This window comes from Carassius gibelio, chromosome A12 (genome assembly GCF_023724105.1).
Source record: "Carassius gibelio isolate Cgi1373 ecotype wild population from Czech Republic chromosome A12, carGib1.2-hapl.c, whole genome shotgun sequence".
In the NCBI taxonomy this organism is placed as follows: Eukaryota; Metazoa; Chordata; class Actinopteri; order Cypriniformes; family Cyprinidae; genus Carassius; species Carassius gibelio.
The window spans coordinates 11,342,495-11,367,434 of record NC_068382.1 but is presented as its reverse complement, the minus strand read 5'-3'; the positions used below and the strand labels follow the sequence as shown (position 1 = coordinate 11,367,434).

General features: G+C 35.9%; 1 protein-coding gene across 1 annotated transcript; it reads left to right on the top strand.

Annotated features, from left to right (window-relative positions):
- Positions 1-4,484: 4,484 nt before the first annotated feature.
- Positions 4,485-21,376, top strand: hectd2 (HECT domain containing 2). Its single transcript, XM_052612217.1, has 21 exons — positions 4,485-5,030; positions 5,758-5,884; positions 6,707-6,845; positions 6,929-7,031; positions 7,472-7,561; positions 7,696-7,760; positions 7,871-7,916; positions 9,186-9,295; positions 9,485-9,633; positions 9,753-9,876; positions 10,431-10,527; positions 10,889-10,996; positions 11,284-11,416; positions 12,242-12,330; positions 14,128-14,286; positions 15,876-15,950; positions 16,111-16,198; positions 16,314-16,420; positions 18,376-18,491; positions 18,580-18,723; positions 18,807-21,376. Exons 1-21 carry the CDS (start codon positions 4,953-4,955, stop codon positions 18,925-18,927), a joined length of 2,268 nt encoding a protein of 755 aa, XP_052468177.1. The 5' UTR covers positions 4,485-4,952; the 3' UTR covers positions 18,928-21,376.
- The last annotated feature ends 3,564 nt before the right edge of the window (positions 21,377-24,940 follow it).

Sequence of the window (24,940 nt, the reverse complement as noted above, 5' to 3'; positions counted from 1 at the left end):
CCTTTTTATTTTGGGTATATAATTTCTGTCTCCATGCCAAAAAAGGGGGGTGACTGGTAAGGGGATTAAAGTGGGAATGGGATGGGTCCCTAAACGTACTGCATCACGCTATTTTATAAAATACTTTATTATTATTATTATTAAAAATGTATTTATTACAGGTGTTATGCATTAAAATGAGAACTTTTACCATGCAGAAACAAATTCATAGGCTTTATTTTGAATCCCATTCAAATGTTTTTGAATAAAATGATTTAAGAAAAACTTTTATTCAGCAAGAATACATTAAACTGATCAAAAGTTACAGTAAAGACAAATTTAAAACAAATGAAGTTTACTTAAAGTTCAGGAAGGGCGTGTTCAGGTAATCCAACCAATCAGTGTCAAGAAGGGGCCTTTATTTATAGCCATACCTCACCTTTCTCCCATAACAGCTTTGAGTAATGGCTGCTGTAATTTCAGTTTTCCTTCATAAATTAAATTAACATATTTAAAACAGTTTAAAATTGTTGTTTTAAATAATAATAATAATAAAAATAAAAATAATAATGTAATTATATTTCACACTATAATATTTCAACAGTTTTCACTGTATTTTGTATAAAATAAATGCAGCATTGGTGAGCAGCAGAGAGTTCTTTAAAAAAAGTTATTGTAAATGTTTGAATTGGCCTGTAACAGAATTTAAACCTAATAAAATATGATTTAACATGGTTTAAAATTTGCACTTGTGCAAGGATGGACGGAGAGGAGGAGAAGGACGTAAATGAAGGCAGTGGTTTTTCTCAGTACTGTGGACAAAGACCTTCATTCTGCAGCACTTTCAGCTGTTTGCACTTGTGAGAGCTGAGAATGAGCCAAGACTCCATGCACATCACACACACACACACACACACACAATCCAGTGTGAAACGTGCCTTTGTGCTGCTACAGTGACAAGCAAGGCACAAAATGATGCAGTACGTCTGAGATGTTAAAAATGTGAATCTAAGGCTATGAGATTCGTTTTCTCACAGAATTGTTACTTGTATGATTTTTTTAGAGGAAGCAAATGGCTTCTGTGACTGAACATGATATTGTGCAACATAGCTTAGTTTACATTACTGCCTGAGTTAAATATATATCTCAGTGCGGTGTCCTGCCATGCTAGATAAGCCAAAATTTCATTTTGTGTCAAAAAGAGTGATTATTATTTTATTATTATTATTATTATTATTATTATTATTATTATTGCCTAAGAAAATGTATGAACAGCTCAGCCATAACATAACAACCTTCAGGCAACTGAGAGCTGTCAGGATCTGTCAGGGGACAAGAACCTTCCACTGGGTTTGGCTCCCTCCACCAGGGTCCAGCATGACTCTGGAATGGCATCCAGCCAGAAGGAAACAGATGAGAGTTCAGCGCGCTCACATGAGATTCCTCATGTAATGCAGTCAATGAGCAAGGCCACAGGTCACTTTCAGGACCCTCATGACATGCTCATTGTGTAATGTTAATCATATGTTCACAGGGATCGTGTAAAGCAGCTGTGATGCATCATGCATGATTATTATGTCAAGGACACAGTCTTCTTTTTGTAGTCCAGGCACATATATTTGTTCATTTTAACAATGGATCCCAAAGGAAACTGTATGAACATCTCAGAACAGCAAGTACTGGGGTTAACGAAACTGTGATGACCTCTATGCTCGTTTCCTTCGACAGTCCCATTGATTACTGAAACATATATATGGGAGGTGGTGTAATGAAATATGTTTATGAGGATGGCATATAAAACCGAAGTCGCCTGGGACATACAAGAGTAAATCATCCCTTTATGCGTATTATGTAACAGCTTTGAATCATACTGGCATACAGACTGGATAACTAAGGTTATTATGAGAAATTAATAAAATACTATATATAATTAGGACTCAAAAGTAGAAAGAATCTGCTGAATGATATTTTCAAAATATACTTCAGTAGAAATAAGTATTATCTAATTTCAGGTTTAAATAAATTGTTTTTTTTTTTTAACACTGATAATAATAAATGGTTCTTGAGCGTAAAATCAGTATTTTAACATTATTTCTGAAGGATCATGTGATACTGCACGCTTGGTGAACATAAAATATTTATTTCAAAATGATAAAAAGAAAAAAAAAATTAATTATTGTTAACCCTTAAACTTTTAATATTGCTTCAGTTAGAAGAATGCTGTTTGAGAAATGGTTCACTGTGAAAGAACAAAGCAAAGAATATTAAAAACTCTCAGCTGTAGTAATTGTGAGGCATTAAATAAAAATGATTTCTATTTTAAGTGAAAAGTGATTACTTTATTGATCCACAGGAGAGAGGAAATTTCAGAATATATTTTAAGAATACAATACGCATTAAAACAGTATATACTTATTGGTGTACAGGTTTGATTATGCTTGTGAGATCCAAAATGTCCTCACTGATATAGTATCCTGTTGTGCACACATTAGTGAGCAGGACATCACTAGTAAAAAAAAAAACCCACAGTCAAATCATGTTTCTATTTAAATCTAGTGTTTGTGTGAGGGTTGTTATGTTTAGGGGTAGGGGTCAGGTTAGGCAATATGACATTTTAGGGTTTAAATGTAATTAACCTAAAATAAAAACAATAGAAGTCTACGAGATATCCTCTTTAGTTCTGAAATAAATGTGTGTATGTGTGTCTATGCATGCGTTTATGCTGGTAATCAGCTTTGCCCTCAAAAACAGTGTGTCAAAATGCATGCTTCAAATGATTTAGTATTTTAGTGATAACATTTGAGTCTCTCTGGAATACAAAAAGGCTGGATATACTTACTGGGATCCAAATCAATTGTCTTAACCACATTAAAATTAGACACTAGGAAAGGCAAACTCCCAAACCTTTCTTCAGTTCATATGTTGGATATATTAATGGAAAGCTTTTACAAAGTGTCTTGTTAGTTAAGACGTTATGATCTGGTTTCAATGTCTGTTCCATCAATAAAGAATAGCTGTTTAAAAATGTGGTCATTTGAAGACATAAACAAATCAAACAGTAAAGCATGGTGTCAGTCTATGGCTTAATGTCATGCTGACAGGATCAGTTGTACGACAGGGTGTCTATCCAGTTCTAAAAGCTGCCAATGGCACCTGAGCCATATTAGTCAATGCCAATCGCAGAGTCCAAATCATGTACCAAATAGTGTACTATTTGTACTGTAATACTAAAATGTACTAAAATGTACTGTAATAGGAATGTTTGTCTGACTGAAGTGAGACAGTGAAGGCAGATGGCTAATAGGGTCAAAACAAGTGGTGAACATATATCGAATATAGAAATCTAGTGATGGTTTATTGTAAGTTGCATACTGGAAATCATTCCAAGAGGAAAATGCTCTTGTGTGGTTTGAATAACGAAAGAAGGTTCCACCTTGTTGTTACATAATTTTACATAAATAATATTTAATACATATTTATAACTGAGTTTCACTGAAGAAATAAATGTTGTCAGGTGAACGTTATTTATGTCATTCTGAGAGTTATATTTTAGTTCTATATGTGTTCTCGAAAAACAAAAAAGCGATTTGATCCTCTACTGAATGATTGAAATATCCTGCTGAGATTCACTGAAAATTTGAAATCCCATAACCTTTCAGTTTTATACTAAGTTAGCTCATTGCATTTGTTGTAAACAAATATGCTTTGAAGAAAACTGTTGCTTTAATGATGAGCTTCAGACATACAGCTACTTGTCTTTGTATACAGACTATGCATTGAAGCCAAATTGAGAGTCACATTTTCCGAACACAGATCTCTCCCTCCACCTACTGGCCAGTGTTTCACCAGCATAGCCATTGAAGCCATAGAGCATAGACAGAGCAAGTTATTAAACAATACCACTAATTCAGTTATATACTCGATATGCACCACTCATATATATATATATATATATATATATATATATATATATATGATAATGTGTGTATGTTTAAGCACATATGAATTTACAAATCAACATATGAATACTACTTATTACTCTAACTTTATATTACTTAAATTGTAATCTTATACTTTTATGGAAGACACTTCTATACACAGATTTATTTTAAGTTTATAAATAATAGATTGAACAACAAAGCAATATTTATGCAGAATATTTTTTGTTTGCTCTTACACCTCTCAAGGTCACAATAAGAGAAAACTGATGACAATATTGCCCCATTGAGATTTAAGATTACAGTTCACATAGACTATTTGTATATATAAGGTATAAGAGAAAATATGATAATCTAACATTTACATATCACAGTGGCATGCATGGTCTTACAGATATTAACCATAAATAAACATATACACTAAATGATGTCAATGACTCAGTAGACATGCTAAGGCCTATGTTTTTTTTTTCATACTACGCATACCAAAATGTAATTTTTATGTTACATAGAAATAGAGACTTTAGCTGGGTATATTTTAAGTTCTAGGAAAGATCTTAATGTTGCAATAAATCTGACTCAGCACAGCACGGCACCAGTGTTCCGTCGAGGCAGCGGCCGTATCCAAGTCCGTAACTACAAACCTCATCATCATCATCATCATCATCATCCTCAACAACATGGCGCCAGCGTACAGCTGGACCGCACATAGACGCCACGGCACTTCTTCAGCAAGTTACTTTACTCACTAAACGCAGCGTCGCGAAGATTTTTTGTATCTTTTCTTTTTACTTTTTTTGTTACTCTGTTCGGTTGGGCTTTTTGACAAACAAATATTAGCAGTTTTGGTCGTATTAGTCTCAACAACTCACCTGCTTTAGCAAAAAGAACAGACCGTACTGGATTCACTAACTGTTGCAGTATTTCTCAAAGTAAAAGGAAAGTGAGCACTGAGATTACGCAGACGGGAAAATAACTTTTTTTCCAGAAAAATAAGCCATGTAACTGTGTTCGAAAGACTTTTCTTCAGAGGACATGCATCTAAACATGAGCGAAAATAACTGTCCTTTTGAAGAAAGGGATAGAGACAGACTTCCTCCTATACTAAATCATGTAAGTATTTTTCTGCATTTCATATTGCTGACAATGGTTATACCTTTTGAATAAACAAACACATTAAAATATCTTACATAAATGCATATGTTTTTGTACTTTTAAACACTGTATTAAGCAGAATTTTGCTTTATTTTTAATACACAATTGCTTTTGGATTGGTGTAAATTATTCTAATGGTAATTATGGGATTCTGTCTGAAATTAACCGACTGCTGAGACAACACACTTAAATAACTCCGTAAAAATCACAGTTTCACCAGCAGCATGTATGATTCATGGAATATTTAGCTCAACCTACTGCCACACACCGCATTTTCTTTTAGTGATTCTGTATTTTCCTGGAGTTGAAAGCGCAAAAATAGCTAACTTACATCAGCCATTAATGTTTCGTTTCCGCAAAACAACAAGGATGCTGCTGGTTACGCAATGAATGACACAATCTCATTTAACTAGGTTGTTTAAATCTATGTATATTTTATTATTATTATGATTATTATGTATATATTTTTTTACTGATGCTTATTTTTATTTAGATATCAAAAAAGAGTATTTCTTTTTCTTATTTTTGCTTAATTAGATGTTAATCTGTCAGTTTAGTGTAATTCTAGTTTATTGTAGCGTCTGTGCTCTATTGTCATTCGTTTTATCAGCAGAGTACAGGTGTGTTGCAGCACTATTTATTTTCTAGAAATATTGGAATATAACGAGGATCATTTCATTGGCAGAGCTTGGATCGTGGACCAAAGTTCCCTTTCCCCTCTTATGGAAGCTTCATCTCTACCCTGAATCACAAAAGAGAGTCAGGCAGCCACAGTCTTTCTTCTCCGCTCCTGCTACCTGCAGTCAAACAAGGTCAGACTGCTTCCAGCACTGCCAGTTTGGGCTATTTCTTTATTAAATATTTTGTTATATTTAAAGATTTTGTTTATATATATGTTATTAAACAAATTTTATCCATCCATAGTCTGTGCTTTAGGTCTACAAGCAGGTAAATCAAGCAAGGGTTACAATGGTTTTAAAATGATATGCATGAGTGATTACTTCCCTTTTGAAAAAAAAAGAAAAAAAAAAGAAGAAAAAGAAACTCATTGCATTTCAAAGAGGTCCATTTGGCTGCTTTGAATTAATAACCACTTCACACTGTTTTAAGCAGATGTTTTCCTTTCTTTGTCTTGGAGATCAAAGATGTTGTCTGTGATGCACAAGTGTGTTCACGCCTAACATGTCTTTAGCACAGATGAGCTGGGGACTTGTTAGGAAGACTCTAGATGGTCTTTGGCCTGACGTGGTGCTAAAACTAATTAAATGTTCTCACTTTACCTTGTAAATTCACTGAGTGAACCTTGAAAACGTCAGTTGTTCCTTCTCTAGTACTTAATATTCTAGTACAAATCGTTTTGTGAATCTTAACTCATCAGGCTCAATCTGTGCATTATGTTGAGAAGTAAAGGACTATGGTGCTTTTAAATATAATAACACTCTGTGCTGATGGTGATTGCACGTTGTTGTGATGCTGAGAGTCATTGTTTAGATTGTTGTTTCTGCTAAGATAATGACAAATAATTGTTAACTGTACAGTGATTGCAAAAATCCCCCTGCAGAGCATGATGAACGGCCAACCTTGCTCATATTGTGAGCTGCTGTCTAATTAATTTTGTGTGCGTTTGTTTTCAGTGAGAGAGCTTCCCCCAATATGTCCAGATGTGAGACAGAAACATCGTATCTCTATTGATGTTCTCCCTCCAGAAGTGAAGGCTCGTTTTTTCTTAGAACCCATTATTCCCATTCGGACCAAAACCGCCAAAGAGTTTCAGTACGTACTTCTTCTGTTAAGTCACCCTACAGTTTTCACAGGTCAGTTAAACCGTGTTTAACTGTGTCTTTGTCCGGCTGTAGGGATGATGTCGAGAGGGCAACTATCTCAGGGGATTGGAAGCAAGTTCATGATTTCTACTTGACCACATTTGACTCCTTTTTGGAACTCAATGGTGCATTTAAGGTGTGTTGAATCTCCCAATACAGTGACTTGCTCATGTTTCAAATGTTTTTGCTAAGTTGCTGTTGATTGTTTTCATATTGCTTTAAAATGAGCATAAGCTTGCTTCAAAAAAACCTCAAATTAACCACAGCTTTTACTGTGAATTATCAGTTAATTTAGTGTGTGTAAAATATCACAACAATCAATAAAAAATAAATAATATATATATATATATATATATATATATATATATATATATATATATATATATATATAATATGAGCTCATTCAGGGAGAAATAAAACAACAACAACAACAACAAAAAAACTTCTCTGTATAGTTTTATTAGGAAATCTTATTCTTACCATCTATTTTATAATTGAAGTTTTAAAAAAAACACTAAATGTAAGTGGAAGATAGAAAGTATGTTTAATGTTTTTATGTTTCAATTTTCTTTTCAGAAAGAAGCAAATGCTCCCTTCAACACTATTGAAGACTCAGGAATAAACATCAAATTTGTCAATATTGTTTATGATGCTTTACTCCATACGGTAAGTAAGAAACTTTCCATTGCAAGAACTGACTGAAGTTCTCTTATAATTAAATTATACAAAAAACAGTTGTGTCCTGTCTGTTGTTTTGAATTTGGTTTTAATAAAATTGGTTTAATCTGGCTAATTTGCAGCCCGCAGATACACAGAAATCAGTCCTGAAGGGAATTATTAATAGCTTATTAAGAGAATGGAAAGGGTGAGTAGTGCATTGTGTTCTCTCACTAAAGCACTAAAAGATGACATGAGGTCTTTGCAGAAAATAGAGATTATAAAAGAATCACTTTCAGTTTTGTTTCTGTATTTCAGGCCTCGCACAAAGGATGACCTTAGAGCGTATTTTGTTCTTGTGCAGGTAATGGCATTGTTTTTGCACACTTGTATGTTTTTTTTGTTTTGTTTTTTGTTAATGATGAAATTATTAGTTCTGTCTATCTCTTAAGAATGCAGTGTTCTCTTTCACTATTACATCTTGGCTTAATCAATAATCTTGACCCATACAATATTTTTATTTTTATTTTTTTTGGCTATTGCTAACAAATATACCCCAGCGACTTTTAAAACTTTTAAGGTTTTTTGGTCTAGGGTCACAAATGTGATGTGGTGTAACATTAAGGTGCTCATTGGAAAACATTAGCCTTGAGAACAGCTGAGCTACTCTCACACTGTTGAAAAATCTAGCATCCTTCAGTTTTGTTACACCAACACAGCTGATCTATTCAGTCCTTTTACTAATGACCAAGCCCATACCATTATTACAAAACTGCCTTCATTGTACAGAACCCAAAGACATGTGATACTTTTCTGTAATACCAATAATTTCCCTTTGCAAACAAAAGCAGTTATCTGCATGCGATCCTATAAATGAGCACTTACATAGCACAGCAAAATTTCTCTATTCTGTTTTTGATTTGCCCTTTGTGTTGGCAGTCAGGTTAAACACCCCAGGGTAAGTAAGAGGCGAATCTGAGTTTCAGGAAACTCTTGATTCCTTTCTCACCACTTGGACCATTGACTCCAGCCATAGCTCTGCTCTAGTGCAGACAGATCGTGAGCTAAGTGTTTACTTCACACATGACCACTGCAGGCTGGCCTAGGACTGTCCAAATAAGGACACAGCCACTGGATTTAAGGCTGGGAAGCCGTGGGCAGAGAGAAAGAGAGACGATGGCTTGGTTAACTGGGATTTAATTCGTTTTGGGTTTTCAGCTTTATGAATTTTTTTTTTCTGCTCTCCATCTGATGGGGATCAGTGGTGGTGAGAGTTAGACATTTTTATAAACAGAAGCATGTACTGATGTCTGTCTTCTCCAGAGTTCGCATATAGTGCTATTTATCTCCAGACTGTTGATGGGCTCTCTGACCTACATTTCTCTGGAGGACATAATGAAATTGAAAGCAGAGGCAATTATTGGGCTGATCTGTCTGCTGCTAATGTCAGGCAGCCTCTGTATTATTTGCATTTGCTGTGCCTAAGGAAGGGATGAGGTCATACTGGAGAGGAAAAGAGCTGGTTTCCGCTGCAGTGCCACTTCTTATTAAAAGCCAGACTTCTTTCTCTGCTCCTAAATGAAAAGTTATATTTCCTTTTCGAAGTTTGCTCAAATGCCTCTCTGTGTTGCAGAACCCTCAGTACACCAGCCCAGCCACATATGTCATCTATGCACACTTACTGAGGCAAATAGCAGCCCTGGCTGAAGCGGACCACCATTTCCTGATGCACTGGTTTAAAAAGTAAGTCTGACGCAGCCAGTCTGTACAAGAGATCTTTTTTGAATTCCAAGTAGTTGTGGTTTTAATTGTGAAATGTGTCAATGCAACAAATAGCAAAGGTAGTCAGTGTCAAGGCATTACACAAACTGACAGTAAAACAGGAGTGTTTATGGATCATATTTTCCTGCTTATGATATGTTTATATTTTAGGCTGCCTCAGAAGCGTTTCAAACAGCTGGTGGAGCGTTTGCAGCTCTTCATCACTACCCGCCTATTTCCTGCCAAGCCAGAGGAGTTGCCGCCCATGGCCAAATGCTCCTGGTGGATTCCCTCAGCCACTAAAGTCCTTTCCCTCCTTAGTGAGTACTACTGTGCTGGCCACTTGAGGGGTGCTTGGAGAAAATCAAGATGCTTTCTCATAATTCTTTACAACTGATTCTGAACCAAAAAAATCTTAAAGTTGGTCTTGTTTTAACAGATGCTGCAAACAGCATTTCCACTCCCCCTATCATCCCTTTCACTGATTTATACAACCTAACATTGGACCACATAGACTTTATGGAGGATTACCACACATGGCAGGCTCACGGAAATTCAAACAGGTGTGACAGCAAAAAAATATATATTTTTTTAAATTCAAACATCGCATTAGAATTGATTTCAGACAGTATACATTTTTTTTTGGCAGTAAGGACATTTATAATGTTACAAAAAGTGCATCACAGTTTCCTCAAAAACATTAAATAGCACAACTTTTTTTCAGCATTGATTGTAATGATAATCAGTAATGCTTCTTGAGTACCACATCAGAATATTAAAATGATACGTGAAAGATGCTGTGTGACACTAAAGATTGAAGTAATGGCTCCAGAAAATTCAGCTTTGCCAACACAGGAATAAATTACATTTTAAAATATATAAAAGAGTTGTTTGAAATTGTAATAATTTTTCACAATAAAATAAATGCAGCATAATTTTTGATAAAATAAATGCAGCATAATTTGGTCAGCATAAGAGACCACTGAATGCCAAAGAAAATGCTATTTGCTATTGGGATTAGAAAAATAAAAGTAATTCAAGATAAATTGGTTTGTCACCAGTGAAGACTTTAAATGCCTACTCAGAACCAAGCAATTTCTGATCTATATCTGCTCAGGTTCACCTTCTGTCAGTTCCCCTTCATCCTGTCCACAGTGGTGAAGAAGGCCATCATCCAGAGAGACTCTGAGCAGCAGATGATCAGCATGGCCAGGGTGAGGATTCACCTGCACAATGAGCTCTCACTCTCACTCTAACTAAAACTATCTTAGAATGTAAAAGATGATCTCTGTTTGGGAAAAATATGTTCTAGTTTCAGACTATTTTTTGATAACAATCCTAGCTTGGGTGGGGCGGCCATTCCTATGGCTCCCTCCCAAACATATGTGTCCAGACTGTAGGATAAACAGACATGTGGCTGGAGAATAATATCATCATACACCACAAGTAGACAGACATCATCTGTCTTACTCAGAAACAAGAAATATAGAGACATGGAATAAAACCTAGACGAGGCCATGTTCTGCAAACTCATTTGCTGACTGATAAATGCATTCCTCTCTATGTCTTATGCAGCAAACCCTGGTGGACAAGGTTTCTCGCAGGCAGAGGGTGGATATGAGTCTACTGTTTCTCAACATTAAAGTTAGGCGTCTGCAGCTGGTCAGTGACTCACTGGATGAGGTAATACTGCTTGGTCCAGATCTGGAAACGTAGAATTTCGTCTGTTCCTGTAGATGTTACCAGGAGCTCCTTTGAACCACTGAAAAGTATTTAGCTCTATAAGAAGGGAGAGATTTGTATGGGGCTGCATTGCTCTGTATGAAGTAGCACAAATCTTCATTTTGTTTTCCTAGGCTAAGAGGACTTTCAGCCAAAAGCATGTACATTATGTTCTGGAAAGTTCTTAGTCTGGCGAAGACTTAATTTGGAAAAATGGCCCCTCCATAAATGTGTTCCTTTTTTAATAGCTTTCGAGAAAGCGAGCAGACCTGAAGAAAAAACTGAAAGTGACGTTTGTTGGGGAAGCAGGGTTGGACATGGGTGGACTCACAAAAGAGTGGTTTCTTCTCCTGATTCGACAGATTTTTCACACAGACTATGGTAAGATGGTCAGGACAGACAGTGGCAGTATTGGATAATATATAAGTGGTAACCACAGGAAGACATACAAAATCTGAAAAAATCAGTTTTCTTAAAAACATATCTAAGCATATTCTTAAACATACATTTACATGAGAGGCAAAATGGCAAAACATTTTAAGACTATTTAATCACTTAGTAAATGTGTCTCCCCAATAACAAAATGTATTGAGGTTTATAAAAAAATATTGATACTTAATTTAATTAAAGTTAACTTAAAACAGATACAAATACACACACATACAGTATGCATACATATATATGTTTGGGTGTGTATTTGAATTTATAAATGATTGATGTACATTTTCATAATCAAAACCCTTGATTTTTAATTAGACCAATCAAAAGAATGAACATAAATCTGATCATTGTCCTACAAAAACATTTCTTAGAAAGTAAGATAAATTGTGGACCTTATGAGAGTTAAAAAATAAATAAATAAATAAAAAGAAAGAAAATTAATCTAGTTAGATTAATTTGCGTAATTCAATTAAAACTGCATATAGTGTCGTACTTTCGAATAACGCAGCAATGATAAAGTGAAAATAAATGATAAAGTAAAAAAAGCTGACATGAAAATATTAAAATGCCTGGCTCAACAGGGCGCTAGGATTTCAGAAAATCATGTTTATCAGTATCTTCAGGACATGAAGTATCAGACTTCCAGTTATCAGTCCTTATTTTATTTAGACAGCATGTGTAAATAAAAGACAATCAGTGGGTTTAGCTCATTCTTAGTGAATAATAATTGTTCTTTTCTGTATCTGTCTGTGTGTCATGTTTCAGGCATGTTCACGTATGTGAAGGAGTCCCAGTGCCATTGGTTCAGCAGCTGGAAATGTGACAACTACTCTGAGTTCCGATTGGTTGGAGCTGTATCCTTTCATTTCCCTGCAGTTTATACAGTATAGGTGGTCACTGTGGGTGTGACAAACTTAAAATAGCACATAAATACAGAGTCAACTCCCGTTTGGCACATACATCTGACATTCATTCTCGTCCTTCTGTTTTCTGGTGGGAAATGAATTTTCTGCCACCAATCTGTGCTATGATGTTGTTAAAATTGAGCATATGCTATTTTTATGCCATATGATTTGTAAATGTCTAAATCATAGGCATCATGCAATATGACGCTAATGACAGATGCACAGATATAGTCATAGTTATGAAATGGTTTTATAAGTGATGTGGTGTGTGAGTGGGCACGTGTCAGAGTCAAGAAATGGTCCATACGGTGCTTTTAGGAACGTGCGGGGAGAGACACAGTGGCAGCCAAAGCCTGCCATGTCCTGCTGTTACCCCTCTAATTGTCCCCTCTGGCCTAGACTTCTCAGTGCATGTGGCTGCAGGTTCAGTGTATGGCCTCAGAGCTCTCTCTCCTTCAACACAGAAATGCTTTGTCACATCAGTGAAAAATTATGAAATAAAGATTGTTTTGTTTTGTCTCGTTTAGAACTGCCAGGACTTGGTTTGTGTTGTCTCATCATTGCAGTCCTCATGGAAACTGTCCCGCCTGTCTGCTCTATCCCGTCTCTCTCTCCCGTGCTGAGGCCTTTTTTTCCATCGCCCTCGCTACACATATGGAAAGCACATGGGGCTGAGTTGTCGGCTACAGCTGAAAGCACTTACCTGCAGGGCTCTTCAGATTTTCCTCTAAATATATTGTACACCTATTGGGTGTTCTTCCATGCATATTACTTGCTATACTGTAGGTGATGTTGCGATATTAGCAAATCTTAAATAACTAAGTAAGTTGTGCAACACTAGTGGCACAGGCAGATTAGTCAAAATGTTTTAACCACTCTCTTCATCTTTGATTGGTATTAAATTGGGCTCCTCAAACAGATTACATTTCCCGTTGCAGCTGCGAGTTGCTTTCATCAGACTTGCAAGTCATGATGTAATGGAAGTAGTGACAGATTTTTTCTTCAGCATTGTGACACACATCCAAGTGGGGACTTGGTGCTGTCCATAGATTGTTGATTGGATGGAGGCAGATCTGAATGTGAGTTTGCAGTTGATTGTAAGAAAGGGGCAGGGTTTAAGCAGACAAAATAATTAGAGAAGTCCACCATACATCACCAGAGGCATACAAGCCAGAATGCTTTAGTTTACATTAGAACAATGAATCATTATTGGCTACTTGCTATTACTAGTCAGAAGTTTGTGGTTTTAGTTGGGCATTCTTTTTCAATAGAACACTTATACATTAGCATATATGGAAACTGATACTTTTTTCAGAATACTTTCTTGAATAGAAAGTTAAAAAAAAGAGCATTGTTATGTTAATTTGTAATATTAAAAAAGTCTTTAGTGTCACTTTTAATAAATACATATAAAATAATTAATTCATTTTAAAAAATCTCACCGACCCCAAACTCTTAAATGGCAGTGTAGTTTGGTAGTTAAAAGAAGTAAACTAATTTATATATATCCATTTGATTATGACTAAAACTCAGTTGAACTCGTCAAGTGATCATTAGATGTGACATTTAGGAAAGCAGAATCTTAAAGGAGCCATCATACAAACAACTGCCTGTTAGATTACTGACCATCAAGCAGTGAGAAAGCTGCCTTTGGTTTCTGACGAAGCCACCATGTAACATAAGGCCGGAGGTGTGTGTCAGGTCAATGAATCCTTCCAGCTGTGCACACTTAACCCCATCTTTCAGCTCATGGGCTTGGCAGTGTACAACAGCATCACACTGGACATCCGCTTCCCCCCTTGCGTCTACAAGAAGCTGCTGACCCCACCCATTGTGCCATGTGACCTCGACACCACTGTCGGCATGGCGACCCTCACCTTGGACGACCTCCAGCAGATTATGCCTGTATGTACACAAGCTGTGACACACCATATTGTATAATATTCAATATAGCCAAATTTTGGGTAAACTAATGGGTAAACTACCTGCTGTCACTGTGTAGTGTGGTATTATTCATATAAAATAATCCAGCAGCCCATATAGCATTTATGTACTATTTAGTATGTTATGCTCTTTAGTGACACTGAGCTCACTCAGCCATATATAAACAGAGCAAATGGCTGGCAGAATGACACTTGGTCAGAAGTCAGAAATAGCTGTTGCATTACCTTTTGCATTTCCAGGGTGTCACCCAACCGTCACAGACAGTTGACAGTTCACACACATCGCCTGGATGCGATTTATAAGCCTCAGATGGTGCATTGTTCTGAGGACAGCTCTGTTGGCTTTCAGCTCTGCTGATAAAGTCATGCTTGTCTTGTGAATCTCTCAGCAGCCTTTGAAGTATCATGCTTTTCTTTCTTTTGAACTCCTTAACCCATCAAATGCTGGTTTCTAGTGTTCTGTTTCTAATACAGCTAAATATCGAGTAAGAGTCCCATTACTGTTACTTACTGTTTATGAGAAATGTTTATAAGAAAAACAAATGCAAATGCAAATGCAAACAAACAATCAAATGATTGTCTGAATGTGCAAGTCTTATTTTACTTGCCCAGTTTATGGTCCGTATGATTTTTTTCTCGCAAGGGCACTTCAATATGATTAAATGTAACAATAAAGACACTTATAATGTTACAAAGTTCAAATAAATGCTGTTTTTTGATATCTCTATTAATCAACGAATCCTGAAATGTGTCACGGTTTATATAAAAATATTAAGAAGCACAACTGTTTTCAACAAGAAGACATTTTTCTTGAGCAGCAAATCAGCATGTTGGAATGAAGTAATTACATTTTTAAATATATTAAAATAGGTTATTAGTTTATAGGTTTTAATAAAACTGTTATTTAATTTTTAAATAATGGTTCACAATGCTAATGTTTTTACTATATTTTTGATTAAGTAATGCATCGTTGGTGAGAATTAGAGGCTTTTTTCAAAAATAAGTTTATTTAAAAATCAGCTCACACTTTTGAATCAAAGTGTACAGTAGTTTACTTGTTTCTATAATTTTATAATAGGAGAAAACAAACATTTAAGTAACTGGACTGAAACCTTCTAGTTACTAAGGTACACATCTTGTTGCAACTACTTTATATGACAACCCCAGCCTCTCATATCATTGGAGTTGTTTCTTGAAAACGGTATATTATTAAACTTAGCAAGACCGCAGGGAAACCTTTAAAAACATTTAAATTCAAACACATGGCATGGCACATGACAAAATGGTTCCAGTGTACTTCTAAGCTAATTTATGTTTTCTTTTGGTGACAATGAAATGCTTGTTCAAATTCAGCCAGTGCATCTCCTCATGTGTCCAGCAGAGGGCGCCCAATATTAGCTATCTCTATCACAGCAATCGCAATATGATTTGTATAGTAAAGTGTCCCTTTTAATGCATTGTTTACTAAAGTAGAGGTACATAGTATGGGCCATATAAAAAGCTAGGATTTCAGAAAATCACTTTTGTCAAATGTGAGTGTTTGCATTTTAGGATCTTGCCCATGGACTTGGGGAACTCCTCAACTATGAAGGAAATGTTGAAGAGGACTTCTATACCACATTTCAGGTGAGTCCCCTCTAAACTTGATCTACATCAGGATGTTTGCACTCATAGGCTAGTTTCTCATTCCATCATATCTAATAGATAAGAGTTTGTCTGATTGAACTAGATGATAAAGTCTGCAGATTCTGGAAGTGGAGGTAATTTCTGTACTTTTTTCCTCTAGGTTTTTCAAGAAGAACTTGGAGTGATCAAGTCATATAATCTGAAACCAGGAGGGGACAAGATCCCTGTAACAAACATAAACAGAAAAGGTGAGAGAGTCTTCCACTCTAGTTATATGCTTGACTGAGTTTTCCCTTTTCAATATGAATTGCTACATTGTTTTATTCCTGCTACTGAAAAAATGATCTGTTTGTCCCCACACAGAATATGTCCAGCTCTACATTGATTTCCTGCTGAATAAGTCCATCTACAGGCAGTTTGCTGCTTTCTATCATGGTTTTCATAGTGTGTGTGCCTCAAATGCCCTGATGGTGAGTTTGCTGCATTGTTTTGACCAAAATACTTATTGCATGGTAATTAAAATAAAGAATTCTGGGGAGAATTCTCTGGAAGCAAGTTAATAGATGCCAAGAAACAGCTTGACATTTCACTGCAGCTAGTAATTTCTAACAGCTAATGCTGTTGTGAAGCACAGCAAGCCCTGGAATATTCTACAAGTGCTCTCAGACAGAGAGAGTTTCAGGGGCAGGAGAGAGGGCAGGGTCTGTGGACCATTTTGGGTGTGTGCGCACGCGCGCATGTGTGTGTGAAGGCTACATCTGTGTATGGGCTGTCCCTTCCCCCTCTATTGGAAGGGTGCCCAGTTACTGGGCCTGCTTTGTTTGTTCAATCTCTATACCGTATCCAGGCTCTTCAGCTACTGGCTGGGAGAGATCTCAGACTCAAGGTCACATAGATTGAATACATAGAGACCGCCAGAAAATTGCAATTCTCTTGCCCTGCTTAGCATATCAATTGGAATCTGAACAAAGACTCAGTTTCTTACAGACTTTGCAGAGCTCATGAGTGTTGTCTCCTCCATTTTTAAAATTAGCCAATGCTAACTCAATGAACTAACTAGTTTGATAATTTTTTTAAAATAATAACAACAACAATCATGTGATATTATGTTTGATTTAAATTATTCACGATTGTACTTCTTTTAGACAATATGTAAATAGACTTTTTTTTTATATCTGTATATATTATTCAGTTTACAATTTTGTCTGGAAGAATACCTGAAATAATTGAAAAAATACAGAAATTATTAACATATTATTGACTTCCTTTTTTATTTTACTGCACTCTGGTGTCGGTGTACATTATTTCAGGAAAATATATTATTGTGAATTATTTATTTATTTATTTATTAGCAGTGTAGTTTTGTATCTGTAAACTTGAAATCATTCTTAATTCAAATTCTTGTCTTAACACAAGATGAGGGAGTGTTTAAACTGTGTGCTGGAACAGTCTGTGTATTAAACCACATTTGCTAATACACATTTTCTTTCTTATTGCAAAACTTTCTTTTGTAAGAACAATAGTGACTTGCAGCAAATCTAAAATACACACGAGAGAGTGTTCAGTATGATGTTTTGTATTTGTTGGATATTTTTCTTCAGGGACCAGGGAAAATCATAAGTTACACGTATGTTTATCTTGCCGATGATTCAGCCTTGATTTAGACTTCCCAATATGGTGCTACCTCAGACTGCTCTCTTAATCAAGATATGCACAAAGAAAAAAGAAAAGCAGAGGGAGTTATTTCATCTGACCATTTTAAGCAATGTTTAGACTGTGAGTCATTGGTTTCTCTCCGGGTTCACTGAACTGCACAATCACCAGTTTTTCCCCTCAGTATGCTGTAGGGTCAGTTATATATGTGTCCAGTGGATTCTTTAAACAGTGTGACGATAGTGAAATAGTGTCACAATGAGAAGAGATAAACATGGTTTCAAAACCTCCTCTGGCCTGATTCCTCTGGCCATGATCAACTTTACTCCCTCCCCATCTTTAGTGGTTATGCAACAGTTGACTGTGTCTCTGGCTGCTTATGTAAGAGGCTCTGTAACGGTTATATCTGACTCGCTCTTCTTAGGCGGGAGGGGTAAGGTGGAGGGTTAGGGGAGGGGAAGGACGTGACAGACTGGTTTGGACCATTGCTGTCTATTCTTTGGCTTAAAAACATATCTTTATCTTTCAGTCTCTGTCTTTCACACTGTCTGTCTGTTACTCAACAAACTGCACAGTACAGTCTGTGTACATGCAGGGTGTGGCAAAAGTTATATTTTGATAAGATGGCTATGTTAACCAATGTCCTTGTATTGAACTTTATTATTAAGTCTTTTTTTGTTGTTGTTTTTTTCTTTCTTCCTGTAAATATACATTAACATAATCACATCAATGGTAGTACCATAAAGACTCATTAAACCTATAATTTATGTAGCTTTTAAGGCCAGAGGAGGTTGAGATCCTTGTTTGTGGAAGTCCTAACCTGGACATGGGTTCTCTTCAGCGCGTGGTACAGTATGAGGGCTACAGCAAGACTGACCCCACCATCCGGTACATGTCCTGTTTACAATTTTTAATAGTCATGCTCTTACATGCATATCAATGACTGGAAAGGTGACTGTTCGCTCTGGTGTTACAGAGCCTTCTGGGACGTGGTACTGGCATTTCCTTTGGAGCTGCAGAAGAAACTGCTCCACTTTACCACAGGAAGTGACCGTGTTCCTGTGGGTGGAATGGCCGACCTCAATTTCAAGATCTCCAAGATTGATGTTTCCACTGACTGGTAATCATCACATTAAAAGATTGCAGTGAAATGACTGCATGCATGTTCTTTCTCTACAGTTTATTTATTTATTCTCTTTGCAGGCTCCCAGTGTCACATACATGTTTCAACCAGATCTGTCTACCTCCATACAAGAGCAAGAAAGAACTACGGCAGAAATTAACTATTGCCATTTCAAATGCAGAGGGCTTCGGATTGGAGTAGATTACAGTTGTGGATAACCTAACTCATGGCTGTATTTAACCCGCGTCCACTGAAAGAATATGGCTGTGATAGTTCTATGACTTGCTTTTAACAGACAACAGGGTTGTGCCCTTTAAATTCTTGTTCAGTTTCTGGATTTGAATTGAGGTAACAAACAAGATTCAGAATTTCAAATTGAAATTGTATGCAAGGAAGTGGAAATAAAATAAATTAAAACTTCATTAAAGTTCATATTTACTATTGTTCAAAAGTTTTGGAAAGAGATTACAACTTTCATTCAAGAAAGTTGCATTAAATTGATTAAAAAAGACAAATACATTAGTAAAAAAATTAGTAAGTAATACTTAGTAAACGATTACTAAGATAAATCAAATAAATGCTAAACTTTCTATTAATCAAAGAATCCTGAAAAAAAAAAAATGTTTTCTACACTGATAATAATCAAAAATGTTTCTTGTAGGGATGCACAATATTGGATTTTGACCGAAAACTGATATGGTGATAATTTTCAACTCGTTTTGGCCAATTACCGATGCGATAATGATATATAATTATTTTTTGATTTTGGTTAGTTTTTAACAATAACTTATTTGTTAGAATTAAAAAAAAAACAATAGTAAAGTTATTTTATAATGACAGTACATTGAAGATAATTATGAAAACAATTATAAGTAAGGTATATATTAATCACTGCATTTTTTTTTCTTCCAAGAAAATGCAGTGGTAACCTTAACATTTATTTTAAGATTTAACATTTATAGATGGTCAAAAGCAAAAGTGTTGTAAAAATTCTGAAAATATTTTAGAGCTCATAATTTGTTTAGATTTTCTTTGCTTCAAGAACGAGCCGCAATGCTGATGTGATATAATCGCTAGCCCACCCTGAGTCAATGTATTCCCCTTATCGGCAAGATATATCGGAATGATTTTTCATATCGGGTCAATGCCGATATTTACATTTAAAGCCATCATCTACTGATTCCGATATTGGTCAGATAATATCGTGCATCCCTACTTTCTTGAGCACTTGGATCATGGACTTGATCCTTAAGACTAGAGTAATGACTGCTGAAATTTAATCTTTGCCATCAGATAAATAAATGACATTTTAAAATAAATAGAAAGCAGTTATTTTAAATTGTAATAATCTTTCACATAATATTCTTTCTGCAGTAAAATCCACTTCCTGTAATGTGCTCTATTCAGTTCTCACTCATTAAGGAATTAATTATGAGAAAAATCTGCAATTCTGAATTTGGCTCAACCCTGACAGCCACATATGGTTAGCATGAGGGTAATGCACAGCAGTAATAATATAAGCTCTAGATGTAAAGTTTAAGCCGTATGAGGTATTGTGGATTATGTGTACAGAGTAGAATTATTTTTTGGGAACCAGGGTTCTATGAGGAACCCAGTAAACTGTTTGTCTTTAGTCAATGTGTGATTTGCACTCATCATTGCTGTCTGTTTGAGTGAAGGACCAAGCATTTTATGTGGTATTAGAATATGTGGATTTTATAGACAATATAGTAGATGTCTGTTCAAGAAGCTCCATTTTGCTGCAATGTAAAATTAAAATGAAAAATATTTCTTCTTCAGCACTGGGCTGGTAATGTCCCATGCTCCTGTTAAAATTAGGTCAGTAAGGGGCTTGGTCTCAGCTAAAATAGCCTGGCAAACCGTCGGTCAAACTTGCCCAGCATTCTTAAAGAGACAGTGCTTTGTCGCCAGGGTTACAGGAGCCCACAGTTAATAGAAGCTTCTGTGTGAAATGTTTCTTAAATCAAGCATTCTCTTTGCTTCTGATTAGCTTTTAAAATGTAGCTGTTAATAAACTTTAAACGTTTAAAAGGTCTGAGCTAAAATGTCAGTTGGGTGTAGTTGTAATTGTTGACAACCCTTTCTCAACCTCTCTTGGGCATGAAAGGAAACTTGGTAATGTGACTAAATTTTTTTGTGAATATGTCTGTGTCAGCGATTGTTTCATGTTGACTAGCCATAACATCGAAGAACTGTTTTTTTTTTTGTTTTGTTTTTCTGTCGAGATGGTGATTCTGGTTATTCTTCAGATAGAGTGGTTGACAGCAGTATGGTCACAACAAAAAACTTAATTTATTTTTATGACTAATACTCTGCTTTCCCAATTCGTTTAGGACTCTGAGGTCTAGTTATACTGCAGTATGCTTAGTATGCTAGTAGATGACCTTTAACTAGTGGGTTGTATGTCAGTCATCCAAGTTATCTTGGCTTGGCTTGTGAGATTGGATGCTTGTAGGTGGTGTATTTTTGCATATTTCTGGCTCGTCATGTCCTCTGTTAATCTGAATCACTCCAGTCTTCATGCTATGGTTTTATGTTCTCCAAAGACTGAATACAAATGTGTATTTACAATGTATTTATTTCAACTTTGATCATACATTTTTTCATGAATAAAGTTATACGACAAGGTTTTTGTTTTTATACAACAGAACATTTATGTAATTTAAAAAATTTTCTCTTGACTTTTTTTTTTTTTTTTTTACTCCTAATCGAATGTGAGTATAAAGCATTGCTTAAGAAAAAAAACAATTGTAGGTGCAAATTCAAATGAAGAACCGCAGAGAACACAGTGAGAGCTGCCTACATTTCACCACGGGCTCTTTAAAAGAACAAGTTAAATATTATTTATTTGTTATTTTTATTGTTATAATTTCTGCTGTTATGAGTGACGTTTTATGCATATTATTTGACCAACAGCCATTCGTTTTTAAAAAAGAAGAACAGAGATGTGTATCAATCTTCTGTTAGCTATATATTTATTGTAGTCATTTCAAAATATAGGTAGATGTATCAAACAGCACTATATACGAGACTATTTAAATGGTTTTTAAAGAAGTCTCTTATGCTCACCAAGGCTTTATTTATTTTATCAAAATGCTATAAAAACAGAAATATTGTGGATTACAATTTACAGTAATTTGTAACATTTTCTATTTTAATATATTTTAAAATGTAATTTACTGCTGTGATAACAAAGCTGTTTTTTTTAGTAACACCAGTCTTTGGTGTCACATGATCTTACATAAATCATTCTAATAACAACAACAAAAACAATAATAATAATGTCATTATGTCATTCAGAAACATGGCTTTATATTAATGCAATGCTGATGACTACTCTACTCAACTCTACCTCTCATTCCATCCTGATTATTCCTTGATAGCTGCTCGCATCTCATTATATCTAACAGACATTTCTTGCTGGACAGAGATGTATCAGCTTTCCAAGACAGAACTGCTAGTGGTTTCAGCTCAACTCAACACTTCATCACAATTTCTCCATCCAACTAGGTGCATCATCAAAAACACATTCTAGAACAGTCATGAACCTTGGAGTTGTGAGTTTAATTTCTCAGACCACACTGTTATAACTGCCTGGTCCTGAAGATTTGCTTTATACAATATTAGGCCCTTTCTATTAGAGCATGCTACACAATTCAAGCCCTTGTTCTGTCCAGGTTTGACTATTGCAACTCTCTCTCAGCAGGTCTTCCAGCCAGTTCTAACAAACCTCTGTAACTATTCCAGAATGTGGCAGCAAAATTATTTTTTAATGAGCTGAAAAGAATGTATGTCACACCTCTGTTCATGAATTTGCATTGACTATCAATAGCCACTTGCGTAAAATTCAGTGCATTGATGTTTGCCTACAAATCACCAGTCTCTGCACCCCTTTACCTAAATTCAGTACTTCAGACCTGATGGGCCCTCCAGAAGCTTGCATTCTGCAAGTGAAATTTGCTTTATTGTGCCACCCCAAAGAGGCACAAAATCACTTTGACTGACTTTTACCTTAACTGTTCCCTGCTGAGAATTACCTGCCCAACTTGATTGGAGCTGCTGAGTCTTTATCCATCTTCAAGAAACGTCTAAATACATATATATTCCATTTACACTTGACCCTCTAACACTGGCACTCTCTACACTATTTCTTGTTTTATATAGGCCTATATAATTCTATTCTACTGTAAATAGGTGTATTATTTCTCTATTTATATTTGCTTTTTATTAAAAAAAACTTTTCTACATGTACTGCGCTAGACTAAATAGGACTTTTGTTTTGGTTTGATTGCTCCTGTTGTCCTCATTTGTAAGACATTTAAGATAAAAGCTGCTTTTACTTGTTATATCTTTATCTGCTTGATGACCACATGTAAATGTAAATGTAATATGTTGATTTAGCGCTCAATAAATGTTTATTTGAAAATGACTTTTTTTCAGGATTTTTTTATAAAATGGAAACTTCTATAGAACAACATTTATTTTAAATATAAATATGTTGTACATTTATATTATATCAAATGTATTCTCACGTTTGATTAATTTATATAACAATCTATGAAAACAGTGTAGAAAAATCTAATAAAAAATTCTACCATCCCATTCATTTGGCCTACTGTAATAGGGAACTCCACAAATTAAGATACAGGGCTTGTCTTGTAAAACATACTGGTTTAAAGCATTACCAAGCAGACTTATATTAAAAAAAATAAATAAAAATAATAATCTAGAAAATAATGAATGCTGTTTTTTCCCCCACACATCTAGTCTAATCTATTTGCTGTAATACACCCTGGTGAGATCAGTGCATAATCTGCAGCTGCTGTGTTTTAAAGGTGCTTTTTCTATTCAAAATAATGACCTGTTGGTGTTCATATGAGTCTATAAAGATACTAGCACTAAAAAGAGAAAAAATGCTGTGCGGTTCAACGAAGGCTGTTTGACACATCATATCACAGGACGCCACCTGTCCTTACCAGAGATAAAAGCAAGTGAAATAAACACTCCTGAAATCTCAAGAGTGATCTGACTGAGATTGTACTAAGGTCACAAATGTATCAGGTTCTCATTTCAGGAAGCTAGGTGGGTAATAATACAACTTGTCAACATACGAGACATTTATGAAAGATTGCCAGATATCTCAGAGGTCCTGGCTGCTTTCCAGGGTGGATGGATGAGCTGACAGTCATGATGGTATTGAAGAGCAGAGGGATAAATTGGATAAGTGATAAATTGGGTTAACAGATCTTTTCTGTATGCCTTGGTTGACTTATTAAATAAAGGTACTTTAGTAGGTATCAATCAGAGGACACCTTTGTGAAGGTTCTGGAGGTACTATGCGCACTGTGGATCAGTTCTTCTGTCCTGTCCAGGTTTTATGCATAATTACAAAAGTTTGTTTTGTTTTGCATTATTTACAACATTAAAGCGATGATTCATGATTGATTGTTATTATCTACTTCATCCAAATTCACAGCTACAGTAGTATTAGAATTATTTTGCTCTGAAACATATTCGTATCAGTTTTTTCCTCATAAGGTTATTGAATGAAGGGATGGTCTTTGCTTGGCAGGAGAGCGCAAAGGAGCGTGCAGTAAACTGATTTATCTTTCAGTTAATGTCACGGTTCGTGAATGCACCGTCTCCAGCTGTAGTCATGTTACGTCATGTTGATTGTTTCATGTGGGTGTGGTCGCTGATCTCTGATCAGCGGCAGGTGCGGCTAGTTCCCACAGACTATTTAACACCCTGTCTTTCGTTTCCTGTTTGTCTGATCGTTGTTTGTAGATCCTGGTGTTGATGTCGTGTTCGTGTTGTTCCTGCCTTGCCTTGTCGCTGTTCTGTTCGGATCCTGTCGTCACGCTTGGAATACACTCACCACTGTTGGATTGTCACCGCTATCATCATCGTTCTACGCACCCCACGTCTCAACTCACCAGTCTGTGCTGCCACCGTGGTTCCTGCGTTACTCTCCGACCTTTCATCATCACCATACTCCTAATAAACTTACTCGTACTTGCATTTGTCTCCTGTCCTCCATTAGCGCCGTTACAGAACGATCAGACCATCATGGAGGCAGCGAGTACTCAAGCTTCATCTCTGGAAGAATTTCTCAGCGCCAGTGTTCGGAGGATGGACTCCCAGGAGAGGACTCTTAACGACACTGGTCGCGCGGTCCAAGCCTTGGTGACGC